Source organism: Hydra vulgaris, chromosome 04 (assembly GCF_038396675.1).
Source record: "Hydra vulgaris chromosome 04, alternate assembly HydraT2T_AEP".
Taxonomy (NCBI): domain Eukaryota; kingdom Metazoa; phylum Cnidaria; class Hydrozoa; order Anthoathecata; family Hydridae; genus Hydra; species Hydra vulgaris.
The window spans coordinates 14,635,885-14,658,953 of NC_088923.1; the positions used below are offsets into that span (position 1 = coordinate 14,635,885).

General features: G+C 32.2%; 2 protein-coding genes across 2 annotated transcripts; both read right to left on the minus strand.

Annotated features, from left to right (window-relative positions):
• Positions 1-4,209: 4,209 nt before the first annotated feature.
• LOC136079209 (tigger transposable element-derived protein 4-like) lies at positions 4,210-8,147 on the minus strand. The gene is made up of 4 exons (XM_065794931.1): positions 7,972-8,147; positions 6,547-7,203; positions 6,264-6,492; positions 4,210-4,293 (listed from the first exon to the last, which is right to left on the minus strand). Exons 1-4 carry the CDS (start codon positions 8,145-8,147, stop codon positions 4,210-4,212), a joined length of 1,146 nt encoding a protein of 381 aa, XP_065651003.1.
• A 10,429-nt stretch (positions 8,148-18,576) lies between these two features.
• On the minus strand, positions 18,577-20,493 carry LOC136079210 (uncharacterized). Its single transcript, XM_065794933.1, has one exon. The coding sequence runs from the start codon at positions 20,491-20,493 to the stop codon at positions 18,577-18,579; it is 1,917 nt and encodes a 638-aa protein (XP_065651005.1).
• Between the last annotated feature and the right edge of the window lie 2,576 nt (positions 20,494-23,069).

The window sequence follows — 23,069 nt, forward strand, 5'->3', positions numbered from 1 at the left end:
ATGAATAATGTTATTATTATTATTTTTTTAAATTAATATTGTTAATATAATTATTTAGTGTCACTTCTTTGATCAGGTTTTCTGTATGAGTGACTCTTATCTTGTCAATCAATTATTTATTCCTAATAAGGATATTTTGATTTTATTATTTATAATATTATAGATATCCTTGTTGTCATTATTATTATTACTGTTATTTTTATTGTTATTAATATGTTATTGTAATTATATGGTAGTAAATTTTGAGAAAAATAAATATCTTGTCGTTGTTGTTGTTGTTGCTGCTGTTGTTGTTGCTGTTGTTGCAACATAAACAACGATCGCAACATGAAAAAACTATTTCATTGCGCATTTCATCTAAGGCAGAACTTTTAGATCCAACTAATAATTTTTAAATATATATTGTAAAGTAAATAATGAATACACAATTCCAAAAAAACAGCAAACAACAATGAAATATAACTAAACTTATAAAAATACAAAGATGTTAATTTAGTTTATTTGTATATTCGACTTCTTTAATAAAAGCCATAAACAGGTTTCATTACATATACATCCATTGCTTTGGTATCCAATTTTTTATTTTCAATTTGAATTCCTTTGAAGATAAAAAGATTTTGCATTCGTTTGGAACTAGTTTCCTAATTTTAGGCTTTAAATACAAGAGAAACTCCAATTCATACTTCGTCATACAAATATTTGTGATGTGCGGTTTTTGTGCTTTTCAGGTTTGGTTCAAGAAATTTAAAACATTATTCATAGGTTTTAGTGCAATATGTGACTTATATTGATTATTTATGATTTATATGATTATTTAATTTCTTACGGTGAAACATCCGTATAAATGGGCAGTATAAAAAGTTAAATGTTATAGATGCAGAAAGTATCAGTTTCCATTCATCAAAAAACATTCACAAAGCCATTTCTGGAAGAAACTGGCATTTTTGCATAAAATATATAATTGCTCATTGAAGGAAAGTTTGCAATAAATTTAATTCCAAACAGCTTATCATTAGGTTACTTTGTTTGCTAATAATAAAGTGATATTTTTAAGGGTTTACTTTCGTTTCATTATTTTCGAACCATACTAACAATTGATTTGTGGGTTTTTTTAGGATCGGTAATTACCTAAATAACGTCTTTTCTATTACAGTATGAAGTTTTGTCGTCTGCATATCCAGCAATGTCAACGTCGGGAAAAAAAAGATATAAGACACATATAAAAAATGTTAATTAAAAGTGGTCCGAAAATTGAACTTTTCGGAACTTTATTTGACGTGTCAGTGGAACAACTAACTTCATCATTTATTCTTGCTTTCTGTTTTCTATTTATTAAGTAGGAAAATATAAACATTATACTATGTGGGCTAAAATCATAAGCATCTAATTTAGAAATTATTAACACATGAGTTATCCAAAAAGCTTAAGAGGGATCAGTTAGTAACGCGCCAAATTATCCGTTTAAAGACTTGATTCGGTTTTCTTTTTTCAGTCAGTGCAATTAAATAATGTTTAGCATTATAAACTTTATTATGAAAACCATATTGAATTCTGGATAATATGGTTTCATAAAAGGCAGTTGTTTACACACACATACAATTTTCATATACTTTAGATGTGTAGAATACTGATATGTCTGTAGTTGCTTTTATTTGACTTGCCTTTTTTATGTAATAAAACAATGTCTGCATTTTTTAATAGGTTTAAAAAAAAAAATAACAAAAATAATTTAAAAATAGCGTATACGCTATTTTAACATCATTAAACGCATAGTTTTAAACTAAAAGCATGCACAATTATACAAGTTAACGATTGCTTTCTTATTTCAAATAATGTTACTTTACATCCATACTTTCAAGAAAAACTGTATATCCTGGTTAATTGGAATTTTTCTATCATCAGTTGCTTTGCAAAAAATTCTGTTTTATTGCTAAGACAAGTCATCATCATGAGTCGATTTTTTGGTTGAAGCTAAAGCTACGGCTTTAGAGCAGCAGTAATTTTCCGTGGTCATTCTGCACTTGGTTTTATAACTATAGTTAAAGTCTTTGAAATAAATTCAGCAATAACAATTGTCATCCCTAATTATTCTACTCATCCTTTTGTTGCGTTGAAGATGTTTTTAGTTTAAAAATAAAATGGGCCACTTTTTTGACAGTAATATGCTGGAATGAAAATGGAATTGTATTTCTAAATAATTTCTAAATCTGAATAATACTTATACAATATACAATATTTATACATTTTAAAAACATTCGCCACGGGTTGATTATCTGATATTATAAGATTATTTTAGTATAAAAGAATTTTTTTTATTTGGAGGTTAGTTTTCCTTGAAACACGGTTTCACTGTTTTCTTAAAAGTTTTATTATAGGTTTCATTTTTTTGTTAGAAGATTTTCAAAAAATAATTTTATATTTATTTTAAGAAGTGCTACGCAATAATTTTTTTGATATCATACTAGGTTTCTTTTTTTTCCAAACGGTACCAATTTAGAACTCTAGACCGTTTCATTATAGCTTTTTTTTAAACTTTTTCTTCATAAAAATTGCTTGGTTTTTTAGTACATATATAACTCTTTCATAAGTTCGTTGTTTATTTTAGCATTAAAATCGCACATGGCTATTAAATATTCATAAATATATATATTTTTAATTTCAGATTGTTTCCAAGGTTACTAAAAAAGCTGGTTGATGGATGAGATTTTAGGATTTTAGTATCAAACTATTGATGTTGAATTATTGAATTTTATGTTCATCATCTCCACAAAGAAACATTCATAATTACTATCATCATTAGTTTTTATCAGGGAGATATATCAACTCTAACATATAACATTATACCACCTCTGTGTTTTGATTGATCCGATCTATCTTGTTAGGAATACCCATCAATGAGAAACTGTGATAAGGGTAAGGAGTGATCGATCATAGTTTCAGATATCATAAGTATATCAATACTGTTTTAAACTCCTTTAAAGGTTCAAATTTACTTCTGATTGAATTAATATTTATTTGCCCAAATATTATTTTATTTAAATGTTAATTTCTGACAAAATGAAGGTCTTATTGATGCAAAGTTAATGCGGTTTATTAGAAATATTATCTTTTAGTTGCTGCTATGGGTTGATGCCAATTGGTGTAAATGTGTTTTTTTTTTTTTGCTTTAGAGTTTTTTGGGTGTTCTAGGTTACGAATTGTGTTGCCTCGAATGACCAAACGAAAGAGCTGACCTAGAATTATTATTCTGTAGAATTTTATTATGTATTTTTTTTTTCTTTATACAATGTGTTCATTTTGATTTGTATAAAAGTATTATTACTTTGTAAGACTGAAGAATTTTAGTTGCTAAGTAACAATCATCTTTTATTTTTAGTTCAACTGACAGAATAATCGATGGCAATAATTAATTAAGGTTAGAACCTGGTTTTGAATAGCGGCGTATTTACAAGTGCGAGTTTAAATTTTTGCCAATTTTTGTCAAGTTCCATCATTAGATATATTAGCATTCCATCATTAGATATATTATATATATAATAAACAAGTTTTACCAGCAAGAGTTACCTTTCGTTACAAGTTTTTATAATTTCAACTGAACTGCAGCACGTTTTTGATTTTCAATCGACAGTTTTGGATTTTTATTTTTGCACCTTATTAAAACATGTACTACTAATTTTCCAACCTTCTAAATCGTTGACCTACTGTATTTTTGATCTACTGAATTTTCAACCTATTGAATATTCAACCTACTGTATTTTCAATTTTATAACTACCCCTTTCCGTTATGTATTTTGTATATTTTGTTGTTGATTTTTTTTGAATACGAGCCAAATTTGATCAGCCTTGGTGCAGTGGTTAAAGCGCTGTCTTTAGAATAGGGAGGTATAAGGTTCAATTAATGCTTGGAAAACGTATTGATTGTTAACTTTAAAAAAAAAAAGTTTCGTAGTTTAAAATTAAAAAAAACGTTAAAAACACAGACCAGATAATTAATTTATTTTAAATCGGTTGAAACTGAAAATATATAAAATAGATCGAAAAATAAATCGGTTGAAAACGAAAAAGTCATTAATCATTTGAAAATAAAGAAGACTATAATCGGTTGAAAACAATTTAGGTCTCAGTAGGTTATCTAAAAGTTAGTTCCACTTTTTAGTAGATGCTCTTTTTGTAGAACAACTTAGTAGGTCAAGATTTTTGTAGGTCTAACTATCTGAAACAAAAGTTTGTCTTGCCGAGAACATTCAGGGCCTTTCCTTTAAAATCTCTTTGGGACGACCCTGAGAATATAACCTAAAATCACTATAATATAATATAATATAATATAATATAAATAAAATGCTGTTTTCTTGTTTTACCAAGAAAACATGCAATCTGTTTAATTATTTCTGCGGATTGGTTCTTACATTCCTCAATATTTTCTAATGAAATGAGAACCCAAAATGCATATAAACTAAATTTATATAAAAAATTTATCTTTTATTTACACGTGAAAGCATGACTTATCTCCTTTAATTTTTAAAGGCCTATTAATTTGAAACCATTAAGCAATTGCTTACATTATTATTTCTCATTAACATAAGAAATTAGAATGTAAACGAATCATTCAAACAAAGTTCAACTAATTTTGTGTCATTTATCGTGCAATACACATTTCTAGAACAAAGTTGTTTTGTCTAATTTTGACTTACCCTTTACTTATTTTATTTTATTTTAGGTGCCCCAATAAGTCTTTACGGTCTTATCACAGAGCACCGTAGAAGTGCATTTGAAAGGAAGTTCACGTCTTCTTCCTTACCGATGTTATAAAATCTGCCCAGTGGTGGCTTTGAACCACAGATATCTAGCTTCTGAGGCAAGCGCCTTAACCACTGCGATACAACTGTTCCTGTTATCAAAAATAATTTTTTTTTTAAACATCTTCGCTTCCAACAAGGCTGCAAGCAGCCACTAATTAAAGTTGGAAGTTACTGAAAGAGAAAAGATGAAGATTGTAGAGCAAGATAACGATTGACAGACGACTTAAAGGATTGCAAATTATATGAATGAGGAAAGCAAGATGAAGGAAGCGAATTCCAAAGAACTGATGTACGAGAATGAACTTTAGTAGATGGCACAAGAGACGCTAGCTCTTCAGAGCAGTACCCATTATAGTATTTGTAGAAAAGAGAAAGAGAAGCAACACGATGTGATAATGGTTGGAGGTTGGCTGCAAGAGCAAGTCCAACTATGTTTACAATGCGTTTTTGCACCTTGTCTAAAAGAGAAAGGGCATCATTAGAAGATCCGCCCCAGATATGGCAACAGTATTACATACAAGGCTAGATTTGAGATTTATAGAGATAGAGAATAGAATCCGATGTAAGAAAGTGACGAGCTCGATAAAGAGATGCAACCTTAGCAGATGCTAATTTTGCAACTGATTTGATATATGATTTCCAAGAAAGATTGGAAGTAAGAGTTAATCCTAGAAGATGAAGAGTAGGTGACTCATGGAGTATATCACCGTTCATAAATATAGGAAGATCTAAATTATTGCGATAATGATTGGCTGAAAAAAATTGAGTTTTGTCTGAATTAAAGTTCACCAGCTACTGTGAGCCCCATGCTGTAGCAGAAGTGAGATCCTTTTCAAGCTCAAATGCCCCCTCCAAGCAATCGGAGGGTGTTGGTTTCTTATCACGACAAGAATAAATGGTAGTATCATCAGCAAACAATGCCAACAATTAAAAGGTTTTATTCTCTCTATTGAAATTATCTTAGAATACTTTTAATTGCCTTGTAATAAAATATTATTTTATTGTATTAAATTATGTATAATCAACTTTTATATCATACTCGAGAATTATAATTATGGGCAATCAAAAATACTGTAAACTCCCGGTTATTCAAACCTCCAAGGAGAACAAGAATTTACTTCAAATAACCGAAAGTTCGAATAACTGAAAATCTTCTTTAAAGTGATGAATTTCAAGTTACTATTAAATTTTAACAGTAGTCGAAAATAAAAAAGAAGAATAAGATGCCGTTTTTACCTTCTAAAAAAAAACAATCTAAAATAAAGAAAAAATCGTCCATTTTCGATTGTTTTTTTGCTTCTAAAGAAAGTTTATCAAACATCTTTGACACTAGGTTTAGCGATTGACGGATTTCGACGCCATTATTTTCAAAAAGAGGCCAACATTCAATTAACTCTATTGCACGTGCAACCTCTGATAATTTTGGCTTTACGGGAGGCAAATCTTTCGAATCTCCGCATCTACCTCAGTACAATCGTTGATTAAAATGGAATCCAGAATTTCTCGATCTGTGATAGCGATTGCTTCGCTTGTACAAATATCAAAATCTATTTTTACGTAATCTTCAACAGCAAAATCTTTCTCTACTAAGCCACGTGATCTAAGCTCTTTGACATTTTCTTCAAGCAATTCAAAAGGTTCTTCTTCACCATTTATACTTGCAACCGAAATTTCCTTTGAGATGCCTGCCTTTCTAAAACAATTTATTTCAGTGTTAGTCAATACAGCATCTTATGACTTGACCAACATGCTCATAGCTTTAAGAATGTTGATATTTGGGGTCGTTTTACCAACATCGATGTATTTAATCTGACGCCTCACAACATTCGTGCGATAAAAAGTCTTCAATGCCCTTATGACTCCCTGGTCCATTGGTTGCGTTTTGGAGGTTGTGTTTGGTGGTAAAAATACTAATTCAATTGCTTTGAGATTTTCAACATTAGGATGAGCTGGGCAGTTATCTATGATTAGTGCTACTTTTCTACCCTCAGCATTAAACTTTGCGTCAAGTCTCCTTACATAATCAGTAAAGATTTTAGAGTCCATACAGGAATTATTTTGGGACTTGTACTGACAAGGTAGGCTTTCGACACCTTTGAAACATCGTGGTTTTTCTGCTTTTCTGATTATAAACATAGACAGCTTTTCACCAACCCCATTTCCTGCTGCTATGCCTGTTAAACGAACTTTGCTTAATTTTCCTCCTGCACATCGTTCACCTTTTAGATGAAAGGTTTTTGTCGGTGGCTGTTGATAAAACAAACCAAACTCGTCAGCGTTGTAAACATCTCTCAATTCATACCTTGCGGGGATAGTGGGCAAATGGGTTTGCTCCCAAATTGATGTCTTTTCCGCTGTACATGACGTTTCCTCGCCAGAAATAGTTCGAAAAACAACATTATGTCTATTTTTTCACCGATCAATTAACCCTTCTGAATCCTTAAAATCCGCAATGTTGAGCTCTTTTGCAAAACATAATGCTTTTTCTCTAATGATGTGTCCACCAATCGGTACATTTCGTTCACGTGCGCTCATAAACCATTTATATACAGCTTTATCAACGGAATCATGCTTTCCCAAACTTAACTTTTGTCTCTTTGCTCCAAATTGACCTGACTCACACTTGCTAAATATGTTTTTTTATGCGTAATCCAGAAAAGTTAAAGTGTTTTGAGGAACACTGAACTTTTTTGCAACATTTTTTTTAGATCCTTTTAGATATTTTTCTTTGATTTTCAGAACTGTTTTCTTTTGTTTCTATGCCATGTTGAAACCTCTACTGCACTACTTTGCAATGTCGTCGATTTTTTAATTATATTTTATTAACATTATTTCGTTTATAATACTTTGATAACATTTAATAACGTTACGTTTTGAAATGCAATGGAATGGTATCTTCAAACAAAAAAAAACTTCGAATAACTGACAGGGTTTTCGTCGAGAGGAGTAAAAAACTGTTTTGAATAACCGAAATTTCGAATAACTGCGTGTTCGAATAATTGATAGGTATTTGCTTGGGTTTGTTAAGGAAATTCGCGGGGAATTAAAAGTTCTTCGAATAAGCGGGAAATTCGAATTCCAGTTTGACAGTTGAATTGCTAGTTCTAATAACCGAGATTTTACTGTAGATGCAAACGATTATTACATTTCTTACTATTAGCTTCAGACTGACTGGGATTCTGTAGATGATTTTCTTCGTAATAGTCCTTGGGCTGATGTCTTTTGTCTCTTTGCTAATTGCGCCTCCCAAATAATCTTCTGGAAAAATAAAATTGCGCATCTTTTATGATCACCTGGATTCCAACCGGCGTGGATACTTTTATTTCGTCTTGTTGGTTTTATATTCATACTTTACTCTTTCCTATTTTTTTCTATCTTTACTATATTTTTTCCATCTTTCCTATATTTTTTCCATCTTTCCTATATATTTTTTGTTTTACAGCTTTACTTTTCTTCTTTTTGAATGAAACTTCCAATCCCAAGGTTATGTATAGGAGAGATAATAAGTTCTTCTTCTCTGACTGGGTAAATATGGCCAGAGCTTGCATTAAACTTTCGAAATCTTGACTTTAAACACTGCGTATTATTTTTGCTGTGTTATTAAATGCATTAAATGCTATAAAATTGATGTTTTCAAATATTATTAAATAAAAAGTTTTTAGAAAACTAAGTCTTCATTCCCAAAAGTATTTTTAAAAACTTTCTGATTTTTGTTCGAAATGTGTAAGAATAAGCAGATTTTCATTTTTATTAATAGCAAAATATTAAAGTTTAATAGTAGTATAATGGGGGTTTGAGCTCAGTAGGCATCACCCGACGTAAACCATCTATGTTGACGAGGGTTTGAGCTCACTTGACGATTTCACCTTCGTAAAAAATTTTTGGCATCGGGTTGGACGCCACTTGACGCTATCACCTCTGTTGACGTCGACTTTGACACCACTTTGCTCTGGAAAATTTTTGACACACCATCAGGTATTGACGTCACTACTTTACATCACTTATTGGCAATCACCAATAAGCGGTGTAAAGTAGTTTTAATATGCAACACTACGGAAACGTCCTTGTTAAAACTGAGCGGAGGTATCCATAACAAGAAAAACGACAACGTCTACTGAACCAGTACCTAATTTTTAACCGCTTCCTGATAAATGCTAATTGCTTGTAAATCTGAAATCAATAGCTAAAAATAGTTAGGTACCTGCATAAAATCTGTTAGGTGTCACAGCTTGAAAGCCATCTTAATAATTAACATATTTGTCGTATTACTTGAGTTACGGGAAGAACCAACAAGACATCGGTACATTTCTTCGAAAAAGTGGTGTGATAACATTCCATCAGAATAGAGACGGTTCAAACTTTTCAGGCAGTCTTGCAAAATTAGTTGATTGAGGGCAGTACTTGAGACTCTCACATGAAATGTTTACATCGAAAAGCCACGAGGTTTGAGTTGCGGCACGCTGAACACGACGGTGACGTATTATAAGCTTAAAAGCAAGCCCGAAGCGGCTTACGCTACCATGTGATACTTCATTAGCTAGCTAAAGGTTATAGACAGTTTCATATTGCTAACAATGTTGATGAGTTAATAATTTGGAGTTGCTGAATTGTCTGTAGAAATAATAACTTGTGTACGGTCACTAAAAATAATTTCATATTCTAGCCGATCTCCAAAACTTGATGGGTGAAAAGGTTCTTTTGCATTGAAAAGTTCAAAGTCAAGAGGAGTGTATTACTTAGATCCATTAGGAGCTGGCCCCCATCCGAAAGCGAGAGAAATTGCAGCTTTGACTCCAGTAGTGCTACCTGTCGAAGATTTTGATCTTAGGAGGGTTAAATTACCAGGGTCAACTTGATCATCAATGACTTGCATTAACCTGTCAGGTAAAGCTCGCTGAGTTGATGGGAGGAACAGATCTCAAATGCTCCAGTAATCTCAATAGTCTATTAATTATTGAATTTCTTGACCTTCCATTCTTACTGTTAATTTTTGAATTATAGCACGTCCTAAATTTGCTATAAGCCTTGCAGTTAAGTCAGTACCTCGTGTTAAAATAACGTCGTATAGTAACCGGACAGTTCCAGGTACAACAACCATGTTAAGTGATAAAGTAAGAAAACAAATATGCAATGTGGTACCTGAAGGAGATGCAACAGTTGATGGGTTTAAATTAACTGTTATAATTTTCTTATCCCTTCTTGGACCATGCCTAGTTATTAAATCCCGATTAGGATTTAAGGAGTTTCCATGGCTACTATTTAAACTTGAAGCCATTTTATTAAGTATATTTAGAGGAGGAGTTACATCTAATATATTGTTCTGCGAAAGATGGCTGAATATATTCCATTAGTTGAAAGAGGTGAAGTGGATTGGGGTGAAAAAGGTGATTGGGCTGAATGGGGTGATTGGGATATGCTAACTATTGACTCTGACTTAATTGATGAGGTAGATATTTTTGATAGAGTTAAAATTGAAAGACAGCGCCGGTTGCAAATTGAGAATTCATTAAAAGAGTTTCAAGACACATCAATTGATGCTATAAAAAATATTATGGCATCTACAGATTATTTATCTATAACAGTTAAAGAAGGTGATAGATCTGAAGTTGGTGATAAAGTGAAACAATGGTATTCAACATTGATTTACAATCTAAAATTAAAAAATGCTAAATTTAATGCAAATTTTGAAAAAAGGTTTGAGTATAAAACAAAGTTTGGTAGAGATGGAAAAAATACAACTTATAAAGTTGTTATAACAGGTGGTGGAGGCTCGCAATGGGCACAGCCATCGAAGTTTACAGTTAATGATTTTAAAGCATTAGGTATTACTTTTAAAGGAAAAAAACTAATTATATCAGCAAATGCAATGAACGCTTTTGAAGGGTTAAAAGAATTATTTAATAATGTTTTTAAAAATGTGGAGGGTAAAAGAGTTACTCCAAAAGATATAATTGGTGTTGCTAACAATTTACAAATTATTAGCGAGGAAACAGGTGTTAAGGTTGAAAAACAAAAAAATGAAATTTTAAAATTTATAGATGACTTAGCAGCTGCTGAAGCAAAAAATAATTTAGCATCAGATACTGTAAAAAATCTTGAAAATACTGTAACAAATCTTGAAAATAAAAATAAAACAAGGTAAGATATGCTTAACGAATCTTTTAAACAATTTAATGAAGCAAGAAGTAAATGGGAACCAATATATAAAATTTATAATAATTTGTTGAAAGAAGAAAAAAAATGCTGGTGCTATAAGTAAAGAAGCGGTAAGAGATTTAGAAATAAGGTTAAACAAGCTACAAATAGAATTACTTGAAGCAAATGAAAATTTTGAAAACGTGAAAAAGAAATATCAAGATTTAAAAGCGGAAATTAAAGCTAGAATATCAGAAATTGAAACACAAAAGGAACTACTAAAAAATGTAAGAGCAGTATTATTTAAAACTCAAGAAGACTATCAAAGTATAGAAAATAGTTCTAAAAGTGTGTTTCAAGATATTCCTAGCATATTTTTAAAAATAAAAGATGCTTTTATGGATAAAGCTCGTTACATACATAAAACAGAACCATTACCTGTTGCTACGTTACTTTTACTACCTATTTCAATAGGGTGTATAATAGGGTTTATTATAGAATTTTTTACTGAAAAACCAAAAAGAAAACCATACTCAGACAAAGGTGGTGAAAATCCTAATAAAGGTGGAGGAAAGCGTGACAAAGGTGGTGAAAAGTCAGATAAAGAAGACAAAGGTGGTGGTGGTCCTGATAAAGGTGGTGGAGGTCCTGATGAAGGAGATAAAGGTGGTGATAAAAAATCAAAAAGAAAAATTTACATCGTCAATACTTAAAAAGCTCACCTGACCCAAAGCTAACAAACGGGATTTCGGCATGTTCTTTAAAAACTTTACATTTAAACCGATTTACACAAATGTTTTTTGATAAAAAAAGAATTTAATATTCCTAAAGAAATGGGGTTGGAGATTTGGAAATATCAATGCGATGCGCGCCAAATTGTGCAAGATTAAAAAACACTTGAATTACATGTAATTAACCTTGCTATTGGCCAAGTTCCTGAAATTACTTATGATCTTACAAATGCATGACTTGTAAGCATTTCAGAGTCAATAAGGTGTTATGCTGTTTAATTGCTTTCTGCTCAGTTGGCTGCTCGGTCTTCGATTATCGGCTCATCAGCTTCTGCTCTTCACGCTCAACGCGAGTTTGTTGCTGCATTAGAAAGATACATTACACTTCCTGCAGACGGGAGACATGCAATATATCAGCAAGTTCTTAAAAACGCAAACAGCTAATTGGACTTTGCATTAGCTCCTTTGCTTTATTTAGTTCTAAGTGATCCTGCATTAAAAACGGCATTACCAACGGCTCGGGATAATAAACTTTTACAAGCTCCAGAATCAGCGTTTGAGCTTACAACAAGCTTTAATGGAGTAAAAACAGAAACAACAAAACCAACAGAGCCAACAGAAAAAACTTAACCGAGTGAAAAAAATAATGAATACATTGATACAAACAACCATAAAGAGGAGTTAACTTCAGTGGTTATATTTGGAGGTGAAATAGTTGTTTTATATTACGGCATACGATATATTATATGTTAAACATAAACTATTACTAGTTATAAAGAAAAATGAAGCAAACTCATACAGCTTATCAAGTAAATATTACAGGTACTATGACGGTTACTTTAACAGTACCGATAACAACAACAGCGCACACTAAAATAGCTTCACGAAAACTTATAACTATGCAGGTAGTGGTACTTTACCTGGTGCTTTATATATAATAGAATATGATAAAATATCTTCGAACGCGGCAACATTTAAAGGAAACTCTCAAAGAGTGATAAATACTATATATACAGCACCTTTAAACATGTCAGGGTTTTTTTCATATGAGCTTACAAATTTGAATTGGTTTTCTTAACAGCCTTTTCAGTAATTAACCAACTTACTTTTAAGTTTACTGGCTATGATGGAACAGCAATTGCTTTTTCTCAGGCTGTTTTAGTTTTTGATATTTGGGATGGATGTTGGTGCGAATTAAACAATAAAAACAAGTAATATAATATTATTAATGGAAAAAATTGAACAAAGGCTATACTCAATTCTACTAACGGAGGAGCTTCAGCTCCTTCATTAGATGAAGTTCCGCTTTAACCTATACCTTCGACTTGGCGATTTCAAACAGCTTTGTCATATGTTCAAAGGGCTAATATACTCGGTGACGAATTCCGAAAAAAAACGTTCACTGTAAAAATATTTCAAAACGCCTATCAATTGCTGTATCAAGTTGCGATAAAACTGGTTTATTAATAGGAGTTGTTGGTGAAAGTCTCGTAGGAACAGGTGTTGGAGCTCCTGTAGGCATAGGGCTTGCTGGAGCTGCTGCAGGATTTGGAATTATTTCAGCTTTACTCAGTTTGGTTTCAAAAAAATATATAGCAGCAGCAAGAAATGCTACCACATGTTTTATACTTCAGCAAACTGGGTCATCTCTTCAAGAATTAATTTCTAGAGCTTTAAGTGATGGCCAGCTTTAAGTTAAAGAGTTTACAACGCTCGAAGAAAAATTTCAAATATTTATAAGGTTAGTCGATCAAGAGATCAAAAAACGGAAGCCGATGAAACTGACAACCGCCCTGAAACACTTCAAAATACCCAAAGATATCTTACTATAAGACGAGCTTAACAAACACTCCAGCAAACTTTTACTGGTTTTTTTATTGGCTCAGGAGGCGCCAGCATATGCGTAGGTGCTGGCTTATGCGCTGTTTTTAGAGGAGGGAACTCTTTTTTGCATGAAAAAATATACAACAACAATAGCTCTTAATCCTATAACAGCATAAATAAGATTAATGTTTTCAAAATATAAATTAATTAATACATCAATATATCAAAAGATAGTTTTTACTTTTATTTTATTTTTTTGCTAATTTTATTTTTGATTCTTCTTCTTCCATTTTAAAAATTTTTTCTTTTTGCTTACTTAATTCAGAGAGCAAAGCTTGTTGTTTTTCTTTTCATTTAGCAGCGGCGACTTATCCTGCTTATTCTTTTTTCAGGTTTTATTTTATGTTTAGGTGTTTCTTCCATGTTATTTATAATGTTTTAAGTTACATCTAGTTGTTTAACATTGCTTAGTATTGCTCACTATTTGTTAGGGATTGCTTACTATTAGTTAATTATTGTTTCAATAACTAGTATACACTTACCAATTATTAAAGGCTGTAAATCTGTTGTAAGAAAATTTAACATTATTTCATTTATTGTTAATCCATATTTAAAAGTACACGAACAAACATTATCTGTTTTTTAAGTAATATATGATTTTGTTCCATCACGCTCAAGAGGGCTTGCATATACTATTTGACTCAGTTCTTTATTATTTGAACTTTCTAATAAATCAACATCTGGACACTATATAAAACATTGCTTTCGGTGATGTAGGTAAATCAGTTTTACATATATTTTTATGCACTCCTATTTTTGAACCATAAAAAGTACGAAGGGTATTTTTTTAATTTATATGTTACGCTTGACTGTCCTTTATCGGACAAGTAATTAAAGTGTGTTCTATTCGACATTTTATTGTTGATTGTTACTATTTTCCAATTGCTCGTTTGTTATTTTGTCAGAAAGTATTTCTTGAGGTTCTTGTTTAATAGACCTATACAAACTAACAGAGCTAACGGGTGATGCGGAAGTTATCGGACAAATCCTAATTTCATTATTTGAGCATAATAATTAGTTTTTGTGGTTTTATGCGTAGGCATAAACGTTCTATAAAATATAAACTTTATTATTTGAAACACAATTATTTAAAATGAGGTTAAATGCAGCTGAACGAGAATCTTTTCGAAAGCGAATAAAAATGTTTTTTGTGAATAAACCTAATATAAAAAAAAAAATCGTAAATCATTTTGAAAAGGAAAGATTTGCTCAAAGTACAATATATGATAACCTAAAAAGACTTGAAACTGTTCAATTGTTTTCTGATAGAATGCACCCTGGTCGTCCGACATCCTGGACTAGAGAAAAGAAAGCCGAATTAACGAGACTTGTCAACAATCGAAAAGGGGTCAGTCAGAGAAAAATAGGTATTAAATTCGTTGTAAATCAATCGACAATTGGTCGTCAGTTAAAAAAAATGAATATTAAATATAGAAAACGTGAAAAGACTCCAAAATACACTATAGAACAACAAATAAAGGCAAAGAAAAGAAGCAGGAAACTAGTTAACCAACTCTATAACACAAAATCTCATCTAGTCATCGATGACGAAAAATACTTTTGTTTTGCAGGGGACAACATGCCTGGAAATTCTGGATACTACACAAACAACAAAAAGACATGCCCAGAAAGTGTTCGTTTTTTAGGAAAAGAGAAATTTCCAAAAAAATTATTAATGTGGATAGCCATATCTGACCGTGGTATGTCCGAGCCATTGTTTCGCACTTCCAAGGCTGTAGCGATCAATTCATCAATCAATATTAATGAATGTTTAGAAAAACGACTTCTTCCGTTTATTCACAAGTATCATGGAGACTTTAACTATTTATTTTGGCCAGATTTAGCAAGTTCTCATTATTCTAAAGATTCTCTAAATTGGATGGACCAATATGTCTATTACGTTGATAAAGAATCCAATCCCCCAAATGTGCCTCAAGCACGACCAATTGAAAATTTTTGAGGACATTTGGCACAGAAGGTTTACGAGGGAGAGGCAAGCTTCAACAGAGCAAGTTTTAATTGATCGCATTAAACTAAAACTACAAGAAATTGATTTAAACTTTTTACAGTCGCATATGAAAGGCGTCATAGCAAAATTGAGATCAATTGCAGATGGTGGTGTTTTTTCATATAAAAAATAATATATTTTTATTAAAAGATAAATGCTTTATTTAAAAAAAATATAATAGTAGTTTGTTTTTTTATTTATTTAGTTATTGACGTTTTTATTTTGTCCGATAACTTGTGCATCACCCGTTATTTTCTGTTTCAACTGAGTTTTCAACTGGGTTTTCTTCCTTACCAACTAGTTCTTCAAAAATCCAGCATACAATTTTTTATATATTTAAAAATTACTTTTCTCCAAATAAATGTAATAATAAAACTTAAGATAAGGATACTAAGAAAAAATGAATTTATTATTGTTAAAATCATAGCAACTCGACTTACTCATAAACGTGAGAGTGTAAGTGTATTAATGTAGCAGCGTAAGGTTTAGAATAAAGATATTTTTTTATCTCTTCTACTTGAGTATCACTTATAAGTTGACCGTTTTCTTCTATAATCATTCTGAAGCTTGACCGATCTTTTAGTAGCAATATACCAACACAGCTAAGCTGGTCTCGGACGGACTAAGCTGGTCTCGGACGACTCGAGGTATCCCTGTATACCAATGAGCTAAAACCCACAAATAATGCTTTATGTGGCGACCTGATATAGAGAGCTTAGCTAGTGGTGACCTTCGCGAATCCATGTCATTTTCACCAATACAATCATCGACAATAAAAATGCATTCGTCTCCTTCCATAACTTTACTAATAAGTTCTAAAACACACTGAACGCCACATCGTTCAATCCAAAACGGGGGCACGACATAAAACCTTTATATTGGAAAGTTCTTAGTTTTTCTTGTTTTTGGACAAGTTCTTAGACAAAAACTTGTAGATTATGAATGGATACCTGTAACAATGATGTAAAATTCAAAATAATGAATTGAAGAAAAAAATGCATAGTATAAATTAAAAATGGCTGGTATTGGTATGATCATTTTTTGGGCAGTTGCAAACGCTGTTGCATTCACAGGGTCTGGGCTTATAGCCAAGTCTCTTGGAGTAGATAAAAACACAAAAATGCTCAAAAAATTTAAAAGATTTAATGAAGCTGTTGAACAATTACAAAAAACTACACCCAAGTGGAATCAAGCATGAACTGAAGCTATTAATAAAATTAATGCTTGACTCCAAGCTGAAGGAGAAAGTCGAGCTCAATTAAACGACTATGTTGAAACTAGCCGTCTCAATTGCAAAACGATTATTGAAAAAGGTTTAACTGATAATGACAAACTTCTTAAATTACCTCCACAACCAGAACTTAATGATTTTTATCAACCAAGCGAAGAACAGAAAACAATTGAGTATTTATTCGTTGCAAGATCTGCAATTACGGATGGGTTAATAGATTGGTATGTTACAAAAAAATAAACGTTTTTAAAATAAAATAAAAAGTCAGCCCTACACAACCCGGGCGGATGTCACGTAAAGCTAACAATTTTTTTTATTTTTAAAATATCTTAAATTTTTTATGAGCACAACTTAGTTTTGCTGGTTAACAATATTGTTGCATTTATTTAATTGAGCATAGATGCAACTAGACCACAAATTCCTAAGCTTAAAGCAACAAGAGCATAATCTCTTGCTAAGGCAATAAGCTCTGGAACAACATAGTTAAACAGAGGTTCAGGAAAGGGGGATACCAAAACTGAATCAGCGTTTACACTTAATTCATTTCTATAAAAGACAAATGCATCAGCGAGATTAGTTTGATTGCCAGGCTGACCAATAGCAACAAGAGCTGCATTGATTAGTCCAAGGCAGGTGTTTACTGCTAATTACCATGCTTGATGAGCTTGATCAAATGTTTGTTTAAGACTATCTTTTCTGTCGAACTCAGATTAAACTAGATTAAGAAAAAGCGTTTGCATGTATATTACTGCTTGAGCCATTTTGATATATATATTATTTTCAGATCTTTAATTAAAAGTTTGTTGCATTAATAATAAGATGGGTTTAACTCTTACAAGAGAAAACAATATTATGAGCGTTGGTCCTCGAGAGGATATTTGCCGATTCGTTTGTCGAAAAGGAGAGCTCAGCAAAGTTAAAATGATGCTCGAAGATTATCTCCTCGCATGGGATCCGAGTTTTCTTATTGAAATAGTTAGATTTAACCAGCTTGAAGTTGTAAAGTATCTTTACTATAACTGCCCTCCAAGCATACAATTTAATCATACTTGGCAAATTGAAGCTTTTCAAAAAGCTGTGCATATTGGATCATAAGAAATTGTAGAATTTCTGACTAATGAAGAACGTAAGTGGGATTATGGCATTGTAGCTTTAGCTGTAAGAAAAAAACAAAAAGAAATAGTTACTTTGCTACATAACGCTGGTTACTCATGGGATAGATATACATGTCTCGCTGTTAATGATGGCGTTCATGCTGATATTACCGGGTGGACAACTAAATATAAATGTCTCTCTGAAATAGAATATCCTGAAACTGTAAGATTACTTATTGAACAAAGATATCCTTGTAGATACAAAGGACACCCTGTGTTGTTGTGTGTTGTTGTTGTTGTTGCTGGAAGTGAATTTAAAGGAGCTACTACAAAACTTCTAGAAAAAAGTAAAATCCAGTTTAGGCCAGCTACTGCTGGAAATCATCGAGAACAGTCTATCGTTGAACGTTATAATCGTACACTTGCTAAAAACGTTTTTGGCTGCCAGTATGCTCAAGAGTTGCTAATGACTGAAAGATCAGTTGCATGGGTGAAAAGTATACCTGATGTTGAAAATCAATTAATTGCAAGGCTATACGCTTACTAGGTAAAAAATAGGGCTGGTAGATTAATCGGTATTTTACATTAATCGATTAACGATTAAATTTCGAAAAATTAATCGATTAATCGATTAATTTTTGAATAATTTTAGAAAAAATGTGTTTATAACTTAATAAAAAGTAATTTATATTTTTTATGATTTTATTTCTCTTTTAATCAGATATGATCTTAAAAAACATAAATTATCAACAGTATCATCGTTTAAGCTAGTTCTTAAATTAGTAACAAATAAACCAGCTGCACTAAAACTTCTTTCTGCTTCTATAGAAGACGGGGGAAGACTTAGCATGGTATTATAAATCTTTTCTAAAGAACTTGGCCTGTTTTCAGTGCTTTCGAGAACTGCAATTTCACGTTTAATGCATGTCAAAACTTCTTGAGGGGAAGATTTTAAAGTTATCCCTTTAGTTTTTCCTGCTGCTAAAGCTGTATTAGCTATTATTTCTGCTAATTCTTCACCTTTAGTTTTTTTTCTTAATGGTTCTTCATTACAAGTGTACTCTAACTCAGACTGACATGCTGCTTCTACTTCCTCATGTAGAAATAAACGTAGGTATATTTCTCTAGCAGTTTTAGCAATTTTATTTTTATGTGGGTATTTCAAAAGATTATCTGGAAATTCTGAGTCTGATTTATAGTCAGCTGGGTTATGTAAAAAGCACAGTAAACCAGCAATATTACAATTTCTTCTTTCAACAATTCTCTCCGAGACAACAGTAAATAATTTTTGACCAATGTTAGTATTTTGTTCTTTAAGATTTTGTAGTAAAAACAAAATAATTTTATCAGATTTTATGAGATCACAGTCTCTTTTCCCTAGTTCCATAACACTTAACTCTACAACATATAGAGCCTGAACAATATCAGAAATTTGTTTTATTTCTTCTTCTTTTAAAGTTAAATCTGTTCTAGATATATCAATAAGAGCCTTTGCAATAACATTTTTTAATTTTAAGAATCGTTTTAACATACTTATTAGCGAATTCCATCTTGTTTTAGTATCCAAAATAGGCTTGAGTTCTTCTCCTAAATCTGTTCTACAAATACTTTGAAGGGAATCGTTTTTAAGTGGAGATTTTCTAAAAAGTTTGACTATTTTACGAACCTTCGATATGATAATGCCATAGTCCTCATTAAACTGGATTTCCTGTGAAACAGAGCTGTTACTTTCCTCATTCCAGCATTCTTCAGTGTTGTTTTTATCATCAGGATCGGAATCAGATGTTTCATTTTCAATCTCATCAGTCATTATTTCTTCTTGAGTTGTTTCTATTTCTAAGTATTTTTTTTTATAAAGAATATCACATACAGCAAGATGAATTCCATGGCAGTAGCAAAGTTGGTGTATAACTCCCATTTCTCGTCCCATTTTTTTCATTACTGATGCACCGTCAGTAACACATCCAAAAACATCATTGATCAAATTTAAGCCAAATTCATTTAATTTCTCAATAACAATATTAACAGCTCTTTCTGAAGGCAACGAACCATTTATTCTAATCATTCCCAGACCATAGTGACATTTGTCTGAACAATGTACATTGAGACATAAATACCTTCTAGTTTTACCAGAAGTCCACTCATCAAGAGAAATTGAAAACCTTTCTCCTTTTAATTTTTTTTGCTGAAGCTCTTGGACAACTTTTAACTTAATTGAGTTTGCGTAATTCATAACAATTGTCTTTATAGCATGTCGATCATCAGGGATTTTAAGTCCTTGAGCTTTCCAGCCATTTTTATTATCTTTGCTATTGACCAAAGTTGCAAAAGGGATACGATCAACAGAAGTTAAACGAGCTAATTCATCTTCAGCTTTGCTACCTATATTATTACAATAGGTAGTAATACTTGGCTGTATATTTTTAGACTTCTCTGAAATAACTTTTGTCAAATAAATTTTATGTTTGTGCTCTAAATGATACAAGAAACTTGAAGTTGATGAATGGAATTTAAGTTCAACTGAACAATGTTTGCACTTGTACGTTGATTTGCCTTTATTTTCCAATAAAAAGTGTTTCCAAACTTCAGAGTGGTTTTTTCCATACGACATTGTAAATGGTGGTTAAGAAACGGCACTATGAAAAAAGCATTGTTTTTGTTTGTTTATAATAATATTTGACCGGGTGCCAAAAAATAAAGGCAAATCAACATACAAGTCAACACAATTCTTGTTCGTTAAAAAAACGTTTGTAAATGTTCGTAAAAATCTTTGAAACAAAAAAACGCAAAGTTGTTATATTAAAAAAAAAATTAATCGATTAATCGTTTGTTAATTAATCGATTAATGATTAATGGTTTTTAATCGATTAATCGATTAATCGTTAATCGTTTACCACCCCTAGTAAAAAACCAATAGATGCAATAAAAATGGAAAAAACAATTTTAACCCCATCAATGCCTGCTGAAAGAAAAGAAATTTTAATTTTTCCAAGTGTAAAAGTGCGTTACTTGTATTCTTCAGGTGAGCTAGAAGGGGGCTAAAAAAGGACTACTGGTCTTTAAAGACTTATTCTACTGATTCAGCTGTACGACAAATAGGCCAACCAGCTCTTTATTGTCTTGTTGGTGGACCAAATAGAAGATTCGTTTGTAAAGAGTTGCTACTTTTTCCGTCTGGAACCCAGTTACCTCCTGATAAAATACTGAAATAAGTTTATGTCCATACGCTAAAGTTGTAATTCCGACTTGAGCAATCCATCGTTTTGTGTCTAAGAGGTAGCAAGACCACCATCAAATATTTTATGTGATAAATAAGTTGGGTCAGCAACAAGCTTTCGTAGTCGATCTTCTTCATTTCTACGAACAAGGTCAACACGTATACGCTATCGAAGGTTCTCCATGGTTTTTCCTAACACGCTGTTGTTCATGAGTTTGAAGAAGTCTTTTTCAAAAGCTATTATAGCTTTAGCTCTTAAATCTGTATTCATCTGAATGGAGACCCATCCTGTCTAGACTTTACAGCTCTATGGATTTTTGTAACCGGCATCCCGAGTGATGTTTGAGACTGCAATAATGAACAAAGTATTTTTCTTTGTTTCGTAGATTAGGAACAAGCTTTTCACATTTATTAAACTTTACTTCAAGCGTTTCTACCATTTGTTTTACTTAGCCACTTTCCACCATTTGTTTTACTCACCATTATTCTCTCTGGAGCAAAAGGGTAGTTATTATGTGAACCATGCAATTTCTCTGGATACTCAATATCAGCCTCTACTACAAAACCTTCCGGGGCGTCGTCCGGCGTTCTAAGCATTTCTTCAATCAATGACTTGCACCATTGGAAGCCCTGACCTGAAAGAAACTGCATCCTTGTGCAGCCGTATAAGTTATTAGCATCCAAATACATTATATGCGAATTTGGTTTGCTCTCCCGTCTTCTTCAACAGCGAATCCCAAGTCATACCTAGCGCTAAAATTGTGTGCTGGGTCTAGACCATAATAAGTCATGTCGTAGTTCTAAACTTATCAAAAACGTCTGCTAACAGTTTTATATCCGTTTTAAGATAAATATCGTGGTAGTCGCCGAACAGTTAAAGGTTTTCGAAACATTTTGCGCGTTTTCATAATCTTCAATCTTAATACCATCTCTTGACAACTTTGAGTAAAAAACTTCTTGAGGTGGCAAACATCGTTCGTGAAATCTGAGCAGCCGTGGCGCAGTGGTTAGAGTTCTGGCCCAGAACCAAGAGGTCGGAGGTTCGACACCGGCTCTAGCCCAATAAGCGACATTGGTAAGGAAGGAGGCGTGAACTTCTAGTTAAATGCTCTCCCGCGGTGCTCCGTGATAAGACCGTACGGACTTCTGGGAGCATCTAATTAACCCCTAAAAAAAAAAAAAAAAAATCTATTAAAACTATCAACGTATTCACAAGGGTAAAAACCTTTACGTTTCAGCAATAATAGCTCGCTATCAGTTAAGCCAACTCGAGTTATATTTAAGTCACCTAATTCAAGATTTTTTGCTTAGGGGACCTTAGTCACACCACAACTTAGTCACACCAGGCCTAATGCGAAGCTTAAGGTTACATTGTGAGCAGCACCTCGATATTTACCTGTTGAACGACAATGATTACAAACCTTATCAGCACCTAGATTTTTATAGCAAATGTCGCTTCGTTTTATAACAAACTGTTGCTCCATTGTGAGAGATCTGATCTTCTTCATTTATAACCATTTTTTACGGATTTCTAAAAACTGTGTTAATTTTTTCCAACTCATTTTTAAAGCTTGCGAGAAAGTGCCCTACTGCATGAGTGCCGCGATATAAAACTGATTCTTCAACTTAACTGTCGCTTCAGACTTTTATGAAATAGTAGCTACATGGAACTTGCTTTGAAATCAATCAAGTAAAGCTTTCAGCTGGATCATTGGAGCACCTTTCACTGAAATATTTAAACATTCAAAATCAGCATAAATAACGTAAGGCACTCGCATTTGTTTATGTTGATTTGTAAATTTTAATACATCATCTTTACCTTTTTCAGGCATCACCGTTACGTACGTTGAGCTTTTTCTCCAATTCCTAAACAATCCTCGCGGTGAACTTCCAACAATTCAGCTGTACTGAATACGTGGAGGCATCGGCAACAAGGATGTTTTGCCACTTTTTGTTTGCTATAATAATAA

Coding starts and splice junctions, on each gene's coding strand:
- LOC136079210 (XM_065794933.1), bottom strand. CDS start 20,493: ATGTCGTATGGAAAAAACCACTCTGAAGTTTGGAAACACTTTTTATTG.
- LOC136079209 (XM_065794931.1), bottom strand. CDS start 8,147: ATGAATATAAAACCAACAAGACGAAATAAAAGTATCCACGCCGGTTGG. Junction 7,204..7,971: donor AAATCATCTACAGAATCCCA/GTCAGTCTGAAG, acceptor GTGAAAAAATAG/ACATAATGTTGTTTTTCGAA. Junction 4,294..6,263: donor TAATCAACGATTGTACTGAG/GTAGATGCGGAG, acceptor TAGTGATTTTAG/GTTATATTCTCAGGGTCGTC.